General features: G+C 40.6%; 3 protein-coding genes across 5 annotated transcripts in view; 1 reads left to right on the top strand and 2 right to left on the bottom strand.

The window, feature by feature from the left end:
* Nucleotides 1–299: 299 nt before the first annotated feature.
* LOC105222549 (protein YIF1B-B) lies at nt 300–2,330 on the bottom strand. 2 transcript variants are annotated; one of them, XM_011199911.4, is made up of 4 exons: nt 2,170–2,330; nt 1,239–1,813; nt 785–1,171; nt 300–720 (listed from the first exon to the last, which is right to left on the bottom strand). In XM_011199911.4, the coding sequence occupies exons 1-4, from the start codon at nt 2,201–2,203 to the stop codon at nt 484–486; spliced, it is 1,233 nt and encodes a 410-aa protein (XP_011198213.2). In that variant the 5' UTR covers nt 2,204–2,330; the 3' UTR covers nt 300–483. The 2 variants fall into 2 exon arrangements, with proteins under 2 accessions (XP_011198213.2, XP_011198211.2); XM_011199909.4 differs by having other exon boundaries at nt 2,155–2,329.
* A 298-nt stretch (nt 2,331–2,628) lies between these two features.
* On the top strand, nt 2,629–5,832 carry LOC105222550 (bifunctional purine biosynthesis protein ATIC). Of its 2 annotated transcripts, none has more exons than XM_011199912.4 (7): nt 2,629–2,693; nt 3,532–3,614; nt 3,694–4,180; nt 4,254–4,839; nt 4,896–5,329; nt 5,397–5,523; nt 5,595–5,832. In XM_011199912.4, the coding sequence occupies exons 2-7, from the start codon at nt 3,596–3,598 to the stop codon at nt 5,712–5,714; spliced, it is 1,773 nt and encodes a 590-aa protein (XP_011198214.2). In that variant the 5' UTR covers nt 2,629–2,693; nt 3,532–3,595; the 3' UTR covers nt 5,715–5,832. The 2 variants fall into 2 exon arrangements, with proteins under 2 accessions (XP_011198214.2, XP_029404657.2); XM_029548797.2 differs by lacking the exon at nt 2,629–2,693 and adding an exon at nt 3,305–3,452.
* Nucleotides 5,833–6,307: 475 nt separating this feature from the next.
* The window catches only part of LOC105222551 (uncharacterized), a 46,663-nt gene continuing 37,568 nt past the window's right edge, over nt 6,308–15,402 (bottom strand). The window contains exons 2-11 of the mRNA XM_011199913.4: nt 12,334–12,467; nt 9,459–9,590; nt 9,152–9,385; nt 8,952–9,076; nt 8,296–8,855; nt 7,845–8,232; nt 7,305–7,774; nt 7,120–7,240; nt 6,782–7,062; nt 6,308–6,703 (exon numbers count right to left, since the gene is read on the bottom strand). Of these exons, the coding sequence (XP_011198215.1) occupies nt 6,470–6,703; nt 6,782–7,062; nt 7,120–7,240; nt 7,305–7,774; nt 7,845–8,232; nt 8,296–8,855; nt 8,952–9,076; nt 9,152–9,385; nt 9,459–9,590; nt 12,334–12,464 (2,676 nt within the window). The 5' untranslated portion in view covers nt 12,465–12,467 and the 3' untranslated portion in view covers nt 6,308–6,469. The remainder of the gene's footprint in view (nt 6,704–6,781; nt 7,063–7,119; nt 7,241–7,304; nt 7,775–7,844; nt 8,233–8,295; nt 8,856–8,951; nt 9,077–9,151; nt 9,386–9,458; nt 9,591–12,333; nt 12,468–15,402) is intronic.

Below are 15,402 nucleotides of genomic sequence, written 5' to 3' on the forward strand. Positions count from 1 at the left end.
AATCTAATAACTATCAATATTGAATCATATTTACCTGCACATGATTAACACCTTTTGCTTTATGTGGTTTCATTCGTTTTTATTTTAGTCATTCGCTAACAAAAATATGCTTAGAATATGGAATCGAATTTAATATTTGTTTGTTTGTATGTATGTATATTCGTATGACAAAGCTTTCTAATTAGTAATCTCTATTTTTGTCACATTATTGTTGAAATGCCGATTTCTGTATTTCTTTTTATAAAACTACCAATATCTTTTGATCACACTCCTCACTCCTTTGCAAAGTTTCGTTATGTTTACTTTCACTTCAGGCAACTTAAGGTTAATTTCGTTAATAAAATTACAATATTTTTTTTTTAGTTATGCATAACCTTCAGGCGACAATTCATAGTTTTACTTCTTTAAAGCAGCTTACAACAAAAACACTAACCGAAATAAAAGTACGCACACTGGTCATACCAAAATAAGCACGATGAGGCATTAAAATTGTTCATTTCTAACGGCTAGTACCGCAGCGTCCGGAAAGTACAAGTGCTTCGATAATAAAAATGATAAGAATGCTTGGCCGCCCACAATGAGAAAGAGGAAATATAACTTTCGTTTTCGACCGCCAGTGTAGTCGAGTTGCTGTGGATTGCCGTATGGGTCATAGTTGATAGCGCCGCTGTTGACTGTCGGTGTAGCATCGTGCAGCACTTTAGTCTTTAATGTGCGTAACTGTGAAATTAAGAGAGAGAGATATTTACAAAAATGCAATGCTATGAAATTTTAATCAGAATACCAGAAAGAAACCCAGCGTAAGGCTTGTGTAAAGCAGTGCCACGTAGTAGCCAACGCCATGGAAAAGTGTGCTAACCAACAGACATGTTACGATTATGACAAATTTGTAACCGGCGAACGAGAGTAAATCCAGCGTTTTCAGACTTGTTTTTATGTTAACCACATACAATGTGATCGAATAGACAACCAATTCGAAGATACAGTAAGCCAAAGCACTGGACGCTTGTATGCCGAGTTGTTCGGGTGAAAAACGATTCTGCAAGCCTAACATGAGACCGGCCACCACCACATACGTGATGTAGGCCATTGCAGGTATGTAGAGGTCTGGTGCATTAATGTCATAGCGAGGCTGTACAGGGTTCTCTTGATCATACTTCAGTGACCAGTCCTAAAATAAATAAGGTTATATTAGATATTTAAATTATAAACAAAAATATATTACATTTATGCCATACCTTATGTGTGAATGGGAAGAGCAGTAAACGCAATTTATTTATTACATATTTGTTGTCCACAGCGAAATAATATTTCAATTTGGCAACTGATACCCACTTCTCAAATTGATTCTCCACCAGCTGCTTGCCTTGATCAGCCAAACGCTGACCATATTGCATAGCCATATCTTGCACAATCGGTTGCTGGAACATAGCGAATTGTGGTACGCCTGCTTGAAATTGACCTTGTGCACCTGATGCTGCTCCCATGCCTCCTGGACCGCCCATTGGCATATTTCCACCATATTGTGGCTGAGCAGCAGGCGCTGCGGCAAATGTTGTTGGCTGCGAAGTTGGTGGCGCAGCATAGCTGTAATTTTGATTTTGCACTGGCGCTGGTCCAGTGTTGAATCCACCAATGTTGGTGGCTGTTTGTTGTGGTGCCATGCCATAGCCTACAGATACTCCAGTCGTGTGATCAGGTAATGGTGCTCCAACTGTTGGCTGCATATAAGGCAGCGGTGCGTTCATTGGAGCCGTTGGTCCCATGGCGTTTACATCACTCACACGTTTTGGCTTGCGGGATGGACCTTGAGCTTTTGTTGCAAAAAGTATTGAGAATGTTAATATATATGCAAACCATAGTTATTTCATAAAAACTGCAAGACGAAAACGCGCAGAACAAATACTCACAAACAAATACATATACATATATAAATTAAATGTTAGAATTGCAACAAATAAAGCAAACAAGCAAACTAATAAATAGGAAACTAGATAACTACTGTTAACTTTAGATAAAATTTAGTTTAAAGGTAAACAAAACAATTCGTAAAATAATAAACCACTTCGTTTGTGGATATGTTTGGTTCAAGCAGTCACCACCAGTTGAACCAAGTGGATGCTCGTATTGTACTTGCGCTATCTTCATCCTTACAGGTGTCCAACTTACGATTCCGGATCCCGGCATTTGGATTGTAGTTCATCTCGTCCTATTTATAAATGCACAGTGCTTCGTTTCGAGAATTTCAGAGTAATTATTGGAAATTTAGTAAGTGTTTAAGCAGCTAGTACACATCACCAATCAGATCAATTTGACAGTACCGCTGACAGCTGATGCCAGCATTGACGTTTCCTAGTAGAATAACGGAGGGTTGCCAGCTTGTGTAAGTTCATATTTCTAAGACAGATATGTTATGAAAACCGAACTGCTACAATAGAAAATTTTAATTTGTAGTTTTACTTAATAATAAAATTATAAAAAAGAGCAATTGAAAATTTATTTTAAAAATTTATATTAGATAAAAGCGTTAATTTAAAGGTAAAGGCAGCTTACTCCGTAACATATTTCCAATATATCTTTCACTGCGCATTTGTATGATCTGGCAGCTCGCTAACGATCCAACTAATCTCAACTTATTAAAGTCTAATTAGAAATTATTAAATTCAGTCATAACGTGTAGTTGGTTGACAGTGGTAATATTAGATTATAAATTCTAAGTATTATGCATTAAAAGTTATCAATAATTAGTGTTATGTTAGTTAAATATTTTATAGTGTGTGAAGTATTGGTATCGAAGAATAGAAACCACAATATCGAAATTATCACCATAATTAACAAAGTTTGAAATCGGATACGAGTTTTTCAGCAATTACGATTCTATTTTACCAGGCGATAACTATACTGATTTTAAAAAGGATTTCAGAAGAAACCAAGAAACTTTTATGAATTGTAGTTATTTGTAGAGCGGCATGCAACAAGTTTTCGAAACCCACATGTTTACATTGACGCAAAGCAATTTGAGCCGCATGCGAAGGCAGAGAAATAAGACTCTAGCAATAACATTCAAAAATATACGCACATGCATACGTATATAGTTAAACACGTGTATACACATATTTACAAACATAAATCTTGGTAGCGAGCGTGTTTGATAGAATTTGGGGTTGCCGAGTTCGAGCAAAAGTAGTAGATAAGCGGCGAATCTTTTTTTGTTAGCTAAATGTAGGCCCGTGACTGAATATGTAATGTCGCACAGCAGTCATACATACACATATACTAGTATGTGGCCGTTAGCCATTACTGATAACTTCAGGTTCAAATCAGAGGTCAATTACAGAGATCTCAATTATCTCCCATTAGGCGGGAAGCAACGCACTGCTTATCTCTAGCAATTGCAGGGATGGGTGTTAAAAGCAGGTCATTGCATGCAATATTTTAAAATAACAACGAAAGTAACCGACATATCTTCAAAAATCTTTGCTGTTTATTTTGATAATAAACCAAACCAGCTCATATCATTTTTATTTACAGTTGAACTGTGTTCGCAAACGGTACTGATTCTCTACCACATATCCTCCAGACTTCATCAAGGAAAATGGCAGCGAAACGTATTGGTAAGTGTCCCTTAATTTACATAATATGTAATACTTGTAAGCATCAAATACCTTTGTCGTATTTGGAAAATATTTTCAGCTCTCCTCAGTGTATCCGATAAAACCGGTTTGATCGATTTGGGTCAGAACCTTGCCGCGCTTGGTTTTCGTCTGGTTGCTAGTGGTGGCACTGCCACAGCGTTGCGTAATGTTGGTCTGGCTGTGGATGATGTCTCCGACATAACCGGCGCACCAGAAATGCTTGGTGGTCGCGTCAAAACCCTGCATCCAGCCGTGCATGCTGGTATACTTTCACGCACCACTGAAAGCGATCTTGCCGACATGAAACAGCAAAACTTCGACTTAGTCAGCTTGGTTGTATGCAATCTATATCCATTTGTAAACACTGTATCCAAACCTGATGTGACAGTGGCCGATGCTGTTGAGAATATTGATATTGGCGGTGTCACTCTGCTACGTGCGGCAGCCAAAAATCATGCTCGTGTCACGGTCATCTGCGAGGCTAGCGATTATGCCAAGGTGCTCGGCGAAATCAAGGAGCATGGCGATACTACTTTGGACACTAGGTAATAGTCGGCTAGCTCAAATTTCAAATAGGAAAATAACATGTATGTACATATGTATGTATTTCGATTTTAGAAAAGTTTTGGCGCTCAAAGCCTTCACACACACTGCCACGTACGACGATGCAATTTCCGATTATTTCCGCAAGCAATATTCTTCAGGTGGATCGCAGCTCAACTTACGTTATGGCATGAACCCACACCAGAAACCCGCACAACTCTTCACACAACTCGAATCGCTTCCGCTAAAGGTGGTCAATGCTTCGCCGGGATTCATTAATTTGTGTGATGCGCTTAATGGCTGGCAACTTGTGCGCGAACTCAAGCGTGCGCTAAATTTGCCCGCCGCGACCAGTTTCAAGCACGTCTCACCGGCTGGCGCAGCCGTGGGCACACCATTGAGTCATGTGCAAGCCAAGTTATGCATGGTAGACGATTTGTACGACAGCTTGACACCGTTGGCCATCGCGTATGCGCGTGCGCGCGGTGCCGATCGCATGTCCTCATTCGGTGACTTTGTTGCGCTTTCCGACGTTTGCGACGTGGTGACTGCGCGAATAATTTCACGTGAGGTGTCAGATGGTATTATTGCGCCCGGTTATGAGCCAGCCGCGTTGGAGTTGTTGAAGAAGAAAAAGAACGGCGGTTACTGCATTCTACAAGTAAGTTGCAGCGTTGAATATGCTAAAATTGGTTTTAATGTTAATTTATGCCACAGATGGATCCCGATTATGAGCCAAGCACTTTGGAACGCAAAACCATCTTCGGTTTAACGCTGGAACAGAAACGCAATGATGCCGTTATCGATGCCTCATTGTTCGCCAATGTCGTCACGAAGCTCAACACTCTACCTGAGAATGCCATACGCGACTTAATTGTCGCAACCATTGCCCTCAAGTTCACGCAAAGTAATTCCGTGTGCTATGCACGCGATGGCCAAGTCATTGGCATTGGCGCCGGTCAACAGTCGCGCATACACTGCACACGTTTGGCTGGCGAGAAGGCCGATAATTGGTGGCTGCGTCAGCACCCACGTGTCGCCGGCATGAAATTCAAGGCGGGCGTCAAGCGCGCAGAAATCTCGAATGCCATCGACAACTACGTGAACGGCACTGTGGGCAAGGACATGCCGCTCAGCCAGTTCGAGGCAATGTAAGTTTGTGTAAATACTTAAAAATATATGTTTTAAGTAATTATTGTTTTTGTAACGACGTTGCAGGTTTGAGGAGGTGCCACCACAGTTGAGCGCGCAAGAGAAGGCAGTTTGGCTTAAACAATTGGACGGTGTTTCTTTGGGTTCCGATGCCTTCTTCCCATTCCGTGATAACATCGATCGTGCTAGATTGGTAAGCATGCACAGTTGTTGCGATATGCGATAAATGCTACATTGACTGTTGTTGTTTTTTTATTTAAATAGAGCGGTGTTTCATACATCGGCAGTCCGGCTGGTTCCACCAATGATGCTGGCGTTATCGAGGCCTGCAACGAACACGGCATCGTGTTGGCTCATACAAACTTGCGTCTATTCCATCATTGATAAGAAATACTACATTTTATTTAGCAAGCAAAGCATAATCCTCTTAGTGACAATAAGCATTGGAAATCTACAATATACAAAAATATACATACATACATGTTTTTCTAATCCAGACAAACGGCTTATCATTTGCGCGCTCATTGACAACACTTTCTTGCGTTTATTCTAAATTTATTATATTTATATATTTTCCTTTTGACGCTATTTATACATAAAACTTAAGCGCTTATCTCTAAGAAGAATTAAGTATGTTAATATTGTAGTCATACATACATACATACATGCTGTATAAACACCGCATCGCACTTAAACATTTTCAATTGGAACGCGTTGGCTAAATTTATTTAGTGTTTTTTAAAAAATAATCGGTACATCAATTAGCATATATGTATATCTATTTATAGTAATTACGTCGGTAAATGCGTTGTTAAAATGTGCGTATTCTGCTACAAACTATGGAAGTCAGCGTAAATATTTATTTATTTTTTAGCACTTAGCTCACGTTCATTATGCTCTACATTTTTAATCTATTATTTTATAAAACAATTTTTTTTTTTTTCAAAAACTTAAAATGTTTGAAAAAAAATTTTGGAAAAAAGAAATTTTTTTAAATATTTTTTTCAAAAATTTGTTTTTTTTTCAAATTATTTTTTTCGAACATTTTTGGGTTTCAAAATTTTTTGTTTTAAATTTTTTTTTCTTCAAAAATGTTTTTTCAAACATTTTCTTTTAAAAATTTTTTTTTTTTAATTGCTTTAAATTCGCTTCTGCTTCTTACGGAAAGTATTGCGACAATTGCACACGAAAACGAAAAACGTCACCACGAACAATATGACCGAGGCCAGCACCAAAGCGAGTGTGGTGGTCTGCTCGTACGTCTCGCTCGGATCGAGTATGTGATTGCGCGGCAGCAACTGAAAATCGGCCAGCACATGGGTGCCGTTCGGTGGTGGGCACGGCTGCTGCACAATGATCTCCTGATGCTGCACCTGCAAAACCGAAAATATAAGCAAATTTCATAAGCTTCTTACCGTAGTTAACTCTCTACTGCTAAACCGCACACTTACCTGCTTGTTACGACAGAGCTGTAGGCCCGCCGAGTTGGTTAGTGTGTCTGCGCTGTATTCATCCTGCACCAGCACAGGCAGCAACCACTTTTCGGGCGATATAAGCTGTGACCAGGACCACAATTTCGAGAGATCGCGCGGATGTACGGCATAACCACCCACAGCGGTCAGACCCAGTGTGATAAGTGCGTTGAAAATGCTAGCGGACACCTTGCAGGGCATAAGGTGAGCGCAGAAGAGGCCAAGTGTTTGTATGACGGTCAAATAGAGCAGCATGTAGCCTGCGAGGGCAAAAGCAGATTAAATGTACGTTCATAAACATAAAGCTTGAGGCTTACCCATATAGAGATAGATGCCGGCGTCGCTGCTGGTGGAATATGTGTACAAGCCTGCCATGCTGTGCGCCGGCAGCAAGTAAGCCAGCCAGATGCAAAGGCTCGGAAACAGGCCCAAAAGGCACTATTAACATATGAAGACTTCTTTAGAGAACACTATGCTACAGCAACAAGAAAATTTAAATTACCTGTATTGTAAAGTAGAGACCACGCGAGTACAGACCCAAGCGTATATCGCGCTCGGCATGTCGTCGGTCCTCTTGCGCGTCGCGTATGGTCAAGAGTAGCAATGGCCAGTAGACCACCGCCATAACGCAGTGATGATAACCAAAGCGATCGTTGTATGTGAGTTGCGCATCTGAAGCGGGCACATCCCAGAATATGCAACCGATGCAAAGTGAAAGCACCGCCGCCGCAATCAGCTTACTGATCCAGGTAAGCAGCGATCCCGGTTGCTTGTAGGCGGCAAAGCGTTTTATTAAAGCTTTCGTCTGGCCCCAGAAACCCGCTTTCCTTGTGAAGTTGGGCAATGATGCTGGTGGCGCGGCTAGCGGTGGTTCGGAGTTCATTTGATCCCACGAATTGGCCAAAGATTCGATGCGTGCCGATGACTCCAACATGGCAGCAGCTGACAGGTCATCCAATGTAACTAAATCCACTGCAACATAAACGGAATAATGTGCTAGTAGTAGCTAATATATAAATATTTATTTGTAACCATCACTTACGATAGTAATCGGCTGGGTTTTTAAAGGGCGGACAAGGATAGCCCAACTCGCCCATATGTCGTGGCAAGTCGGAGCGACTGCCGGAAAACACAGTACGTCCGCCTGATAATAGCAGTACACTGGAACACATTGAGAGTATTTCAAATGTAGGTGGCTGTAGTGTCATGATCACAATGCGACCACCACTAGCCCATTGTCGCAAATATTCCACCAGAAAGAATGTGTCGAAGATGTCCATATTACTAGTAATCTGATCGAGTATGAGTAGTGACGACTGTGCAAGCAATTGGCAAGCGACGCTCAGACGCTGCTTCTCGGAGTGTGTGAGTGAAGACACATTCGAGGCGCGCACGGTAGTCAAACCCAGATCCTCGATTAGCACATCCATCTAAACAAAAAGAGACAACTTAGTTTGCTTCGTTCCTAAAATACTCCCATTTCACACACTTACCCTCTCCTTGAGGTCCGTTCGATCCAGCGGTCCTCTTAATGCGGCATGGAAATTCAAAGTACATTGCACGCTCATACGCGGATCCAGCGAGGATACTTTTAACGCCGGCACATAACTGCAGAGCTCACGTAAACCGCGTCTATTGATTTGTTGGCCATTGATGAGAATTTCACCACCCATACGCTCATGTAAACCCGCCAGGCACTCTGTTAACGCTGTGCCTTCACGTTGCGACGTTGCCATTATGGCGAACAAATCGCCTGCCTTTGCTTGCAACGAAACACCGCGTAGACATGGATTCACATCCAGACAATGCACCTGTATATTGGGATAGACAAGCCCGATACTCGAATGTTTCCGGCTGGACATAATGTAGCCGGCGTGTCCACCGTTCGGATGGTCTGAACTGCGATTGCGCGATGTGCCATAGATACGTGACTCGCCGTAGTCATAACCGATGACGTCAGCGCCACCGGCCAACAAATCGGCTTCACTGTGCGAACGATGACCGTAATGCTTGCCATTCGGCATATAGTGATGAGTATTGATGTGTGTGCCCACTGTCATGCGGGTGTCAGAGGGAAGTAGTAGCGATTATAGAAAAATTAGCACTGGTATGCCAAAAAAGGCGAATCGATAAAGTAAACAACACTTACCAGCTATGCTTGCACGACTGTTCGCCTGTCGCAGCGCCGTCATGGGTACGCCTTGTGCGCGCGATTCGGGACGTGAGCTTGGTATGCCGCCAATGGCACGGAAGTCCGACTCACTGCGGTATTTTCTATAAGGAATAACACGTAATTCAGTAAAATGTATTTGTAAATGCGGGGTTTTGTAATTTCCCCAGTGAGCTCACCTCAAGTTGGGCGGCACTCGGCTGCGCGTTGTTTCGTTGTCACTGCTATCGTAGCCAGATGAACCTGCTGGTGGCACACCTGAACTATCGCGGAAGCCACGATTAACACGACCGCGCACGCCACCCGGTCCTGGACCCGGCGGTCGGTGCGAACGCTGCGAACCGGCATTCGGTGGAAATACGCGCGGCAGTCCAAATTTCAAATATGTATACATATTCGATCCCAAGGGGGATCTATGAAAGCGGAAAGTAAAAAAGTTGTTAAGTTTTAGCTTTCGGTTTGACTGTCATCGCAGTGAGAACTTACTTTGGTCCGTAGCGCGGATGATTGAGAATTGATTGCACTGTGGTGTCGCGTAGCTGGAAATTTCCATATGGCAGCGGTGATTTGTCCGATGAGCCCAAAGCGGAGTCGGTGAAGTCGGAGTTGAGATTTTGTCTGCAATTGCAAGAAGAAGAGCGGAACAATGCGCAGGAAAATTACATTTAATTCATGCTTTGTGTGCGGTTTTCTATGACATTATGGATTTCTTTTATTATAACCGTAAATGCAGTAAGTTGTCGGCGGGATTGCTGTGCAATGACAACAAAAGAGAAATGTGTTGAGGTTGGTGGTTTCCAAGGGCTTGGCGTTCAACAAAATGCCTAAACGGGCAACCATGGAAGGTGTGGTGTGTTGTTGTATTGTGATGCGCTCAAGCGCTACCTGACATTGGCTCTTGCGGCTCAACGGTTTTGATTTAACGTCAAAAATCAATCAATGTTAATTTATGAGCACTTCCGCCTAAGCGAGCTACTCAACCGCAGAATGCATCGACGAAGCTTCGTCTGCGGGCGTTGCAGCCCACATATCTATCAGGCCACTCAGTCCTATTTTTTGATTTGTGTGCGCACAAGCGGAAATAGGTAATAGAATAAAATACATATGTACACCACATGTGACAGGTGCGCTTGATAAAGTGGCTTACTCTTTTTGCTTTTAAACGAGAATTAATGTCAAAAGTTTGGAGTACGAAGCGTTCAAATAAAGACGGATTATTTGACAGTTTCAATTTGTGATTTTTTAGAGAATACTAGGGAAGATGGTAAAGCCTTTCTATATGGAGATGTAGTGAGAGCCCTTGGATTTAAGCACCCATTAAGGAGTACTTAAGATTAAATTTTTGTTCATGTCTTCTTCTCGAAATCTAACTTAGATTGTTAAAGTGCTTAAAGCACCCCACTGCACGCTTGTTAAAAGCTTAGAACTGACCATATTAGCTTTTAGTTTCACATATCTTTTTTGTTGATCTCATTCCATACATGCTGTGTTCTTATAAATGGATAGTTTTGTTTAGGTAATAGGAAATAACCACAGGGAACTAGATAAGGTGAATAAATTACATGAGCTTTTATTCTTTTGGTGTTGACCACCATCGCTTTAGTGGCTTTTACTTGACATTTGTTCGGTAAAGGTCAGGTAGTTTTAGTACAAGCCTGGTAGTGACGTATATCATTTCAAAAATAGAATCCAAAATATTGAAAGCCGATACATAAGAGATGCTCTGGACCACTGTTCCTTCATTGCTTATATCAACTTAAGTGTTAAAAATGATTAACACTTGATGATGGACTTAATGTTATATACCATCTAGTCATGTTTACCTCGGACTGACAACAAAAAACTACATTATTTTAGTACAAATCTCTTTTAACGCTTTTAAAATACGCTCGTGAGCTAATACAAGCATGACATACATTTAGTAGTTGTAAGCCTCGGCTCGTATGGCCTTCAGTGAATTTTAGGTTTTTCGAATTCAGCTGATTTTTGGAACACCCATGCTAGATTGTATAATTTCGAAGTCATATTCATAAACCCATGTCTCATTACCAGTAGAAGCACTGCTTCTTTAACATTTAACATTTACAATGTTATCGCCATTAACAGAGGTGGTTGGACAACTCGCTTGAGACACTTTTTAGTGACTTCGCGATCTTTACTGAGGGCCTTGTGCCTATCAAATACTTGTCTTTGTGATTAAGTACACTTCTCTAATATTTTTAATGATAAGATGCGCTAGGCAAGTTTTTCGCGAAGGAATACGTTAGGTTAGATGGCTGATCTAGAGAGATCGTACGTGGACTGCTATATTAAGTTCTTTGTGTAGCCATAGGAAAAAAGAAATACTGTGTTCGAACGCTTAGTATCCAATACAAATTTGCACAGGCTATAATTCCCCTTTCCGCCAGCTCGGTGGGATATCTGAAGGTATGCGTTCCCAAAGGTTTAAGTCTTCACCTCTCAAACGCGAGACAGACAAGAAGGAAGTGATGAGTTGTTTCCACCTCGTATTCTTCAATACAGCTTCTGCAGATGACGTCTGGTAATATTTTCAGCCTTACAGCGTAGACACCAATAGGGCAATGACCTGTTAAAAGCCCCACAACTAGGGAGAAACTAGCCTTACTGAAGGCAAAGAGATCACTATATCTCTTCCGATCAATCTTGAGCCAAAAGGCTTTTCCGATAGCGCATGTACCCTTAGTGACCCAGCACTAGCCAAGCTATCGCGGAGCCCAGCTATCTAGTAGTAGCATACACGAGGATACGGGAATACCCAACCACTCCCATTCTACCGGTAGCTTGCTAGATCATCAGCTTTACAATTTCCTCTGTGGCCTGGCACCTATACCAGTCTTATCACAAAGACAATCGGTGCTTTTGACCAACCCTGAACGCACTGCTAATAAGTTCAAGGCTAGTATCCCGCTCTGCTACCTCAGTGGATGGTCACTTCTCTGAAGCAGGCTGCACTCAGGAGCAGTATATCTATTGCTACTTTAATGCCTGTAACTTCGGCTTGGAAAACACTGCAATAGTCAGTAAGCCTGAAGCTGGATATGACAGAGAGCTGACAGTAAACCCCGCCACCAACCTTTCCCACAAGTTTTGACCCATCCGTAAAGGCCTCACTGCCCCTCTACTCCGACGGCTTCTTCCCACCCACAATTCTCTTGCCTATATATGGGCAGAGTTCGATTTGGCGACTCCATGATCTAAGTGATCCGTTATGAAGTCAAAGTGTGTGAGGATTTCCGCGTAGAAATAATCTGATATCATTATCTACATTTTATGTCATTGTTTTAGGTTCGCAAACTTTCTAAAAATACATCCTGAATCCACTCGTTATAAATTAGCTTACCTATATATCGACCAGGCATGCAAATCCTCTGATGCCGCTGGCGGCTGTGGTGTATGGGGGCCGTGAGGTACTGAATATCGGCGCTCCTCGCGCGATATCTTTTTCGATGCATTGAAATTGCTTAACTCCATTGTCTGCAAAGAAGAAGAAGAAGATTAAATTAATATATTTTCGTAAAATATTATAATAAAGCATAAGTAAAAATGTTCACATAAAAATCTGTGTATAAAAATAAAAAATATTGCTTAACAACTACAACAAAAAAACCGTTTACAGTGACAAAGCGCAAAAAGAACCTTCATTAAGATTTTCACACACTGCAAATTTCTTGTGTAATACCGCGTAAACCAAAAAAACAACGACAAAGTCCGTTGAGAAAAAGTTGACCGTTTAGAGAAGAACACTTTGAAGCACTTTGTATAACCGTTTCTGGCGTTTTTCACATTAACTGCAGCTTGGGGCTAGAAGCGGTTTTACCAACGGTTCTACATGTTTTTTGTTGCGATATTTCATAATTACAAGTTTGGTGGCAGGTACCTGTTCATGCCGCATTAGTGGAGCACCCATAAAAAGCGCGCATTATTTCTCGTGGAGACGAAAGAAGTATTGCAGGGCGCTAGTGCTGAGTTTCTTCAAACTTACTTTGTCATTTTAATACGCGTTCAACACATAATCAGTTATATAAACGCGCTTTCCTAGCATTTCTAATGAACCCTAGCAAAATTATTTATTACTTTTCCTTCGCAGAACACAGAACACCGAACGCAGAAGCGGAGGCAACAGCGTACGCGCCAAGAGCATTACAAATTAGCAACTCTGCCTGTCCGTTCTGCATCTAATTTTACTTTCCGTTAACAGTTTTTCAACGGAAAACAACAACAATACGCGAATTAGGTCAAGCAGCTGGCCACGCGGGCTCAAACACTCAAAACCAATAACAAACAAAGACCGTTCGTAAGCTCTTGGCGCCCAGCTTCCACTTCGGTGAACTCATAAAAAACACGTGACACCGTGAATTTTGGCGTTTTAACATGAAATCCAGTTAGAATTTGCAGAGTTTGAGTTTGCGGGTTTCTTGTCTGGTCTTTGCTTTCAGCCTTTCTTTGCGCAGATATTCACATATATGGTAATTCAATGTATATATATATATGTATTTACAAGTATATATTTACCCGCCTTTATAAGTAATACACGCTTATGGCGCGGTGCTGCTGTTGCGCACGCGCTTTGTCTGCGTATAAGGTATTATTGGCTAACTGGTGTATTTATGGTTGCTTATTCATTAAATGTTGTTGTTGTTGTTTATTTAGGCTTTTACCTGAACTCTGCTGTGCGGTCAGCAACATTCCTTACCAGTTAGTATTTATTTTATTATTTATAACAATTTGTTTGGAGAAAACTTCAATATGCGTACACATACATATGTATGTATGTATGTTTTTAGTTAACTATTAGAGTGTGCAAAAACGAAAAAATTTGGTTTCTTTGCAGAAAAGGTTAACGTACTAAGTTAAGTTTGCTTTTGTTATAATAAATATTAGCTCATTTATCAAACTTCTTTATCTAGCATATTCTACAGATTTAGCACTTTTTGGCTTTGAAAATCATGATATGACTATTGCGAGATTCTTAAGAAGGCATCTAATGTAGAAGGTATGCTATTGGAATACCAGTGACTTAAGGTTTAAGGATTAGAAAACTAAGTAAGTAAACTCAAACATCGAGCTTCTTTTTGTAGTCAGCCTTTTTTTAAATGGTTCGAAACCGTTTGATGATGAATGTTAAGTACCTTAGCGATGACATGGCTGCTTATGTTGGCCTAGTCAATCTTTTCCATAATTTCATTGACTTTTTCAACGATAGGTCGACCATCCTTCACATCGAAATTTCCGGAACGGAAGCAAGCGAACCATTGTTGTGCTACACGCACTGTTACAGCATCGTCTCCATAAAGTTCACAAATTTTATTGGTGGTTTACATTATTGGCATTATTTCCGTTTTTATACAAAAATTTTAAAATATAGCGAATTTCTACATTATTTTCACTTTTTTTCAACTTCACCGAATTTATCTTTTTGTTAAATGAAGCTTGAAATCCCACCTTTCCAACACTGTATGGTATGGCATAATGTGATTGGTAGCACTGAAGATATACGACTGCAATGACATCTATTGACAAGATACGAAAAGCCTTTTTCGACTACCCACAAGCGATTATTAAATAATTATTTCCTTGCTCTTCTTTTGTGAGAGCTCTTTATACTTCTTTTTCTACTCAGATTCCGCTGAAAAGATCTTAAAAGGCAAGATTTTCTCATTGAATACGTCCCAATCTAATATTCTCATATGTTGACACACACATACATACGCACCTTTAACAATAAAACTTATAAATGCATTTATCGAAATTGCTGCGGCGGTCAGAGCCATTAAATTTTCATATGATTCATAAAATTGCTTAAGAAACGGCGGAAGAATCATGACACAAAAATGTCTGATATTTACCTCAGCGGGTTTTTTGCAGCAATAAAGTTTAAGCCATATTATTCGCTTCGTTATATTTAATTATTTGTGCTCACAGAAATATATATATACGCACTAAAATAAACATATACGCGATTTTATTCGAGACTTGGTCAAAGATAAAATAATATTGCATTCATGCGAAGGAAATTAAAAAATGTCATAAAAGTCATTTGCTCGTGGGTACACATGACTTTATAACCAACAGTTTGCTTTCTTTGCATTTGCAGTATATCTTGAATAGGCAATATTTTGGAAACATGCTTGAGCTTATGGAAATGACACATGTTTTCAGGAAATTTTATTATTATCCTGGCTAAGATAAGATTTATACGTAGCTTTTAAAATCAACTAGGCCGAAGTCACGTAACACCTCACGTTATAAACTTTTCAGCAATCTGCAACTACGAGTATTTGAATATTGCCTGATGCTGAAGAGATAATTGGCATCATTCTTGTTTTATTTATGACCGAGTTAAAAGGAATATGACAGTGAAGTCCTTGTGGTGGCGATTTGTAACTAACGAAACTGACGTTCCATTAGG

This window comes from Bactrocera dorsalis, chromosome 2 (genome assembly GCF_023373825.1).
Source record: "Bactrocera dorsalis isolate Fly_Bdor chromosome 2, ASM2337382v1, whole genome shotgun sequence".
Lineage (NCBI taxonomy): Eukaryota > Metazoa > Arthropoda > Insecta > Diptera > Tephritidae > Bactrocera > Bactrocera dorsalis.